General features: G+C 34.6%; 1 protein-coding gene across 1 annotated transcript in view; it reads left to right on the forward strand.

The window, feature by feature from the left end:
- Nucleotides 1–7,591, forward strand: part of LOC124821555 (BEACH domain-containing protein C2-like) — a 14,692-nt gene extending 7,101 nt beyond the window's left edge. Inside the window, exons 3-7 of the mRNA XM_088095364.1 lie at nucleotides 165–239; nucleotides 4,501–4,741; nucleotides 4,804–5,060; nucleotides 7,315–7,449; nucleotides 7,577–7,591. Coding sequence (XP_087951490.1) covers nucleotides 165–239; nucleotides 4,501–4,741; nucleotides 4,804–5,060; nucleotides 7,315–7,449; nucleotides 7,577–7,591 — 723 coding nt within the window. The remainder of the gene's footprint in view (nucleotides 1–164; nucleotides 240–4,500; nucleotides 4,742–4,803; nucleotides 5,061–7,314; nucleotides 7,450–7,576) is intronic.
- Nucleotides 7,592–7,899: the final 308 nt, after the last annotated feature.

A 7,899-nucleotide genomic window follows, 5' to 3' on the forward strand; every position in this document is an offset into this window, starting at 1 on the left:
TTAATCGCGAGTGTTTCTGATTTTTTTCAGGCCAATTACCAATTCTTCGGATGTCATTATGCTTGTGAAAATTAGATAAGACAAAAATTATAAAATGAAAACTCATTATAAAATCATTTTTTGGTAAGAAATTGTTTAATAGCGAGTGATTCTGAATTTTTCAGTTGGGACTACTGGATGACAGAGAAAATGTTGGAATAAGAGAGATGAAAGATAAAGGGTTGAGAAGAATGAGGGAGGTGAGTAAGGGTTTGGGGGTTTCTTGTTTTTTTAGTTTTGAGAATGAAAATTATTCAAATACCCTTGACCTTAAAGCTTAGAGTCCATAATATATGAGGGTATTTTTGTGTACTAAAACTTGATACACATTGCTAAGATGTACCAACTGAAAAAAGAGCGTACACAAATTAGCAAACCCCATATATATATATATATATATATATATATATGTGTGTGTGTGTGTGAGAGAGAGAGATATTATAACTCTCAAAATCTGGGAGGCTCTAACTGTGCGATTGAAACCCTAAACAACCTTCATTTACACAAAAGTTGTTTTTCCGCGGCACGTTTTCTTTTCCTTTATCTTGTACCCTCATCGCACAATATCTTATGGCTGAAATAGAGGAGAATAAATTTCAATCTTTTGAAGAGTTGAAGAACATGCATTCTGTCTATGGACTGAATGGTGAGAGCTACATAAAATGGTCCTAATTTATGGTCCCAATTCATTCGCACTATTCTGAGGAAAAGGGAGGACGAATCACTTGACCGATGTTGCTTGTGACATGTAGGATCCCAAATTTAAAACATGGGATAAAGATGATTCCACAATCATGTCTTGGCTATGCAACTCTGATCCCGAAAAAGAGTGACATTTATGTTTCTCTACTTCGCAAGGGAGATTTGGAGTGAGGTAAAGAGGCATATCCTAAAGCCATGGATGTTTCTCAAATATATGACGTAAAGTTGAATACTTTGGAAACAAATCAAGGAAAAGGACTGTGAGCGAGTAAGCTAATCATAAGAGTTAGTGTTGTTGTTTTTAGAGGACAAGGCTTTTTGTGTTTATGTTGCTTAAGAAAATTTGAGGAAGATTCATAGTGGATATTAAGATGATAATGCTATCTAAATGTAAAAGTTCACTTTATAGAGATTCTAAAAGAAAGAATCTAGGATGGATTCAAAATAACAAAAGACAAGAAAATAAACAAAAGCACAATAACAACACTTAGTATAAAATAAGTTGAAAAGTGAAACAAAATAGGGAAAAAAAGAAAGGAAATAGAGGGGGATGGGAAAGTGGCACGCCACTTGGGGGATGGATAACCCATGATGAGTGGTGGTTGCCACCAATGTCAAAATAAACCAAGAGATAGCTCACTCTCAAAGGGAGGAACTCACAACCGAAAGTGGATAATAACTTATATTTCTTCCTTCAACAACCCTTTACAAGTGGCAAGGAGATCCTCTTAAATAGACCAACAAATGACCTCCTAGCAATAATACAAAGATGAAGAGCTATATAGCAAAATCACAAAGTATCTTTCTAGAAGCCTAATGTTGAGGGAAAGGAAGAATATTTTCCAATCATTACAAAATCATCAAAAAGGTGCATTCTTTCTCCTCCAAGTGCGTAATGGTCCCCACTCCAGTCCAAGATGCTCTTCTTTTCCATTTCCAAGGGGTCTTCTTGGCAAAACTAGGACTGTGGTGAGTACACTCCCTATGGCTAAATACCTCCATGGCCTCCATTTCTCTAGAAGGTGACAACCTAAAAAGGAGAGGTCCCACTAACAACCCCACAAAACACAAGAAACAAACATGAGTCTATAATTTATTTAAGACAAAAACTAAACAAACTAATAGAAGAAAGGTGGAGAAACCTCCCTCCTAATCATGCTTATTTTCCCTAAGCACTTTCCTCCATTTTTGGTAGGGGTTAGGGGCTCATAAGCTAATATGATGAGTTGAACATTACTTGGACATAAAAACTAAATGTTCAGAAGATTTATAGCCATACTCAAGGACTATAATGTGCAATGCGGATCTATGATTTTCTGGTGGACTCAAACTGTGAATTTTTGTTATAGCTAAAAGAAAGTGTTAGAATATTTATCCTATTTATCATCATTATACTCTGTCTAGGGTTATTATTACGATTATATTGTGTCGAGGGTTATCCTACTTATCATGTACTCTTGTATCAATTTATTCTTATAAATAGACGATTATGAGAGGGATCAATCAAGCCCTCTAGAATTAGTTTACAGTTTCAATCTCAAGTCGGTATCAAAGCGGGTCCGCTCTGGTTTCTGTCTCGTAGCATTTGTTTGGTGCCATTTGCCGCTGTCCGCGGTTGTCCTCTTCAATGTTGTCGTCACTGTTCTTCACTGTTTCGTCGCCGTCCGCCGCCGGCCATTGATACAGTTCAGTCCGGTGACCATCGGATTTGGTTCGTCTCTCCAAATTAAAAAAGATGTGTCCTGAACTTAGTGGTCTCCAAACCTTAGAATGTGAGTCATGTCAACTGGGAAAACATGTTAGATCTACCTTTCTTAAAAGGTCTCAATCAATATGTAATTCTAATTTTTCCATCATCCATTCTGATATATGGGGACCTAGTCCTATTTTCTCCTTTGGTTTTGGATATTTTGTTACCTTAATTGATGAATATTCAAGATGTACTTGGGTTTATCTTATGAAAAATCATTCTGAATTATTAGCCGTCTTTACATCTTTTTTAAATGAAGTCAAGAATCAATTTGGTCAAGTAATCAAAATATTAAGAAGTGATAATGCCAAAGAGTATTTCTCATCCTTCCTTTTTGCCATCTTGAGTTCTCATGGTATCTTACATCAGTCTACTTGTCCTCATACACCGCAGCAAAATGGTATAGCAGAATGAAAAAATAGACACCTGACTGAAACTGCCCATACCCTTTTGCTTGGTGCCCATATTCCTGTCCATCACTGGGGGATGCCATCTTAACTACATGTTATCTTACTAATAGGAGGCCCTCCTCCTCTCTTGATCATAAAGTCCCTTCTCCATTCTGTTTCCTAATGATCTTCTCTTTCACACATCTTCCCGAGTGTTTGGGTGTGTATGTTTTGTTCATGACATGTCTCTAGGACTAGACAAACTCTTCGCTCGCGCTCTCAAATGTGTCTTCTTAGGCTTTAATAGACCCAACAAACAACAAACTTTGTTAGGGTAGGCCCTAACAAAGATGATCATGTAAGGTATAACACCTATCAATTTTTTGATCGAGCTTGTGACAATGTTCACACTTGTGATTCCCTTTGCTTGGCTTGTGATGGAAATTGTGATCATCACACTGAGATACCAATGCTGAAGTGTCATCAGAAGTGGCTGAAGAAGGTATTTAGTGGTTGACTTACTTGACACAAAGAAATAGGTTGGAACAAGGGGAAGTAGAGGTAGGTACAATTGGGGACTCTAAAATCTAATCACAATATATGGATAATCATCAGGTAGTCCATGTAAGGCCATAAACATGGAAAAATTTGATCATTGCTCTAGTTCTTAAGAAGCAATGGAGGTAGGAGGCAATGTGAACTCTTATAGTTGAAGGGTATATTGAAAGACTTAAACATGAAGAGCGATGAGCCTATGAGGTTATATTGTGACAATAAATCCACAATTAGCATAACTCACAATCTAGTACAACAACATAGAACTAAACATATTGATGTGGATAAACATTTTATCAAATAAAAGATTGACCATGAATGATTTGCACTTAGTATGTGTCTACCTAGGGACAACTCGCAGACATACTCATCAAAGGGCTAAACAACAGTAACTTTGAGAGAATTATATTAAAGCTCGGAATGAAGAACATTTATTTACTAGCTTGAGGGGAGTTTCAAATATATTTTAGAAAGTTTCAGATAATATTCTTATTGCTTTTAATTTTGTATAGTTATTTTATCTTGTTTTTATTACTAGCTATTCCCTAGAATAGTTTGTTCTTATTTCCAAAATAATAAGAAGAAAGAAATCATCTCCTTTTAAACTTGAGAATTAATTACATTGATTACAAAGTTCTATGACATGTCCCCTTTAACTAGAGCTTCTAACTTGCTCCACGCTTTTACAATTTATATGGGAGGATGAACTCCAACAGTGTGTGGGATATTTGACACTTCTGCTGTAATTTTCCGAAAACTAAACCCTATTTTCTGTATAACATTGTATTCTCTAAATATACTTTATGAGCCATTAACTAGTAAAATACCTTACATTGTTGCATAACTAAATTACCAGAAACTCAGGGTTATTGATATTTTATATTCTTCTTTGTCTGAAAACAAGTAATCCACATCTTCTCTTTGTGGTTATTACTAATCTCAAGCTTAGTGGCTTATTTGGAAATTTGAACAATGTAACACAAATTTGTTATGCTTTGGTTTAATTTTTAAAATCTGTTATCAAAATTTAAAGAAATTTTACTCTTTATTTACTTTATTTTACAGATTGCTAGGGTGTTACATCTCTTCTACAGGTTGGTTGTGCAGCCGAATACAGCTAGAGCTCACTCATTTGCAAAAGCATTCCTAGCATGTGGAGGGATAGAAACTCTTCTTGTTCTTCTCCAAAGGGAAGTTAAAGCTGGAGAAAGTGATGCTCTTGAATCGGCACCAAAGAATCCTGAATTTAAAAAAAATGAAAATGATGGTAGCAGTGAAATCACAGAAACATATCAGGATGATGAAGGTTCCAATCTGCTGATAGTTGCAGTAATATTGGTCCTAGTTCTCCTGATGTGTATATTGAAGGGATGACACGTACCTCAGAAACTCCATCTGTCAAGAATTTGGGAGGCATAAGTCTATCCATCAGTGCTGACAGTGCTAGGAAAAATGTTTATAATGCTGATAAAAGTGATGGCATTGTTGTTGGGATTGTTGGTCTCTTGGGTGCTTTAATAGTTTCTGGGCATCTGGGGCATGGTTCCCGCTCTGGTCTTGATACAGCAAGCAACCTTTTGGGTGTTGGACTGCAAGATGGTGGAAGTACAATGTTTGAAGATAAGGTTTCTTTTCTTTTTTACGCCTTACAAAAGGCATTCCAGGCAGCACCGTGTAGGCTGTTGACAAACAATGTCTATACAACTTTATTGACTGCCTCGGTATGACATACTCTCTCTACCTTATCCCCAGTCCCTAGTCCCTAGTCCATGCCAATTGTAGGATACTATTTTGCCAGTATAAAAATGGAAAATATTGTGTTTATTGAAATGGACATGCTTTATTTAGTATAAGCTTATTTTCTTTGGCCATTTTCATCTTATAGGTTTTTCTTTCTTTCTAAGAGTGTAAATGTATGTTTTTTCTTTCAATATGAGAAAAAATTATAATTCTTCCAACTCAATTCTATATGATATAGTTCTTACATTCTTTGCTTTGTATGTGTACTATCCATGTTATTTGCATTGTATGTCACTTTGAGATAAAATTTGCAAAATATATTTAAGATTTTGTTGAAAGAGAGATAGATGCAAGAGATGTTGAAACTGTGTATATGTTACATGATTGCAAGAAATACATATTAATTGCGACTAAGGCAGATAATTATAGGAAATTTTTTATGAATATACATGATGTGATATGTTTTATTCAGATTCCTATAAATTGATTCTAATTAGACATATCTATAATGATGGTAAAATTGTGACTGTTATTTTTTTGTTCAACTTTCGTAAAACTGCAGTGTTGGGTGTATGTTCCTAGCTTGAGTGTTATAGGATAGTACTTTTCCTATATAAATGCATGTTTGTATATATAATATACATCAACTGAGCACAATAAACGACTGCTTTTATTATCACATCTTAATTCAAGTTGGTATCAAGAGACCCCAACTTAAAGCTATATTTGTGAGGTTAGGTTAAGCTTAAAATTCACATTTTGAGATGGTATGAGAGCTAATCTTAGAAAGGTTTGTTGGGTCTATTTTGTTACTTGCTTTTGGATCACTATAAGACTACCCACAAATATTTATTTCCTTGCTTGAGATGTCCAGTCCTTGATGAGAGCACATTGATTAGAGATTGATCAAATTATAATTTGTAAATAGTGTAAACTTCAACTTACTAACTTGTTTTGTGAGACTGAGTTAGACTCATGAAATAATTTTTAACAATTGGTATTTAATGGAGAAATGAAATGCAAATAAAAGGAAATAAGTCTCATGAAAAAAAGGAAACAAATCTCCATAACTAAAGACTCTAAATTTGAAACAAATCTACGAAATAGACTCCTAATCCCGATCCCTTAAGTTTAGGACTTTCTTGCAACAAATATATATTTATTATTCAACAATTTTGTAGTTATTGTATAGTAAATGCCCAAATTAACCTTCAAGTCGTCTAAGATAATTTTTAGTCATAATAACTCAGCCCTTGTGCAGGCCTGAACTCTGATTCAGCCGATGATCTTGCCACCACATCCCCCTTTTTTTTCTCCAGTTCACTAATTTCACACTTAGGAAAGTACAATATTCAGTCATTAATCTTCTATCAACAAGCGAACTTGTACCTTTCAATATACGCAGCAGCCTGACATTTTACTGTGAATATCCATTTGCTGCCAGAAATATTCTTTTCTTTGAGTTTGTCAACAATATCCCTTTGTATTGAAAATAAGTATAGGCAGTTTTGTTGAAATAATTTCTAGCATTGTCAAACCTAAATCTTTTTATGTTGACCTCAAATTGATGCTGAGTCGTTGAATGAAAGATGGAAATAACAATAGTCACGTCATATTTTTGTGAAGCAAATGGATCCAAATAACTCTTGTGCAATCATCAATAAAGACTACAAACCAATGGGACCAAGAGATACTAGTTATAGTAGATTGTTCCCATATATCACTACTGATTAATTGGAAAGGTTGTGAACTTCTATTGTTGCTAATGGGAAAAGATACACGCATGTTTATATAATTCACAAGCCTCGCAGTGCAGTAAACAAATCCTAAACCCTTAATTTAGGGATTTCTTATAAACAATCTATATTTATTATACAGTAAATGTGCAGTATTTATAGCCATATTTCAACAAGACTTAAAATTCACTTTTTAGGAATAGGCTAAGTTTTGTCTTTTCTCATTATATAGGAAGCATATTAATTGAAATAAGAAGGTAATGCTCAATTATAAATGAAAGATTCCGTCTTATATTGTTAAAACATTAATACACCAAAGCCTTGAAGCCACGTTGGATATCTTTTTAAGATAACTCACGTTTTCCTTTGCCACGTTTTTTATGGTATTTTTTTTTTATTTCAGATAAATGCTTCTTCAACAGAGAATGCGCTGGATTTCAATGATCCTGGCCATCGCTTTGAGCATTCACAACTGCTAATAGCGCTTTTGCATTCCCTTCCATTTGCACCTAGGCCTTTGCTGAGCAGAGCACTACAGGTATTGGCTTAACAATTTTTTTCACAATATGCATGCAATAGTTGTGCATCATATCTTATCTTTGCCTAGGTTTTCTTAGTGTCTTCTTTTCTAATGTTCTTGATTTATGCATTTGATTTTCTTATAGCAATTTACTTATTGAAGTACTTCTTAATTTAGGAATTTAGTTTCTTGTTAGACACTTATTCCTTTTTCTTTTGGGTGTTGTAAGGGAATGTTGCCAATATTTTAAGATCAAAAGGATTGTGGTGTAACATAGAAATAATTTCTTTACTTCCTTAAGAGAGTAGCGAAGCTTGATAATAACTTTAAAACTAATAAAAGAAAGTGACAGGCTCAATTAGGTTTTGTTTTGTTGGATCTATCAAGGAGGAGGTTTGTGGGGAGATACAAACACCAATGACATATGAGCCCACCATATAAGGGATTGACACCACCCTGTACTCAAAA

This window comes from Vigna umbellata, chromosome 7 (genome assembly GCF_029865625.1).
Source record: "Vigna umbellata cultivar VRB3 chromosome 7, Vumbellata_1.0, whole genome shotgun sequence".
NCBI lineage: Eukaryota > Viridiplantae > Streptophyta > Magnoliopsida > Fabales > Fabaceae > Vigna > Vigna umbellata.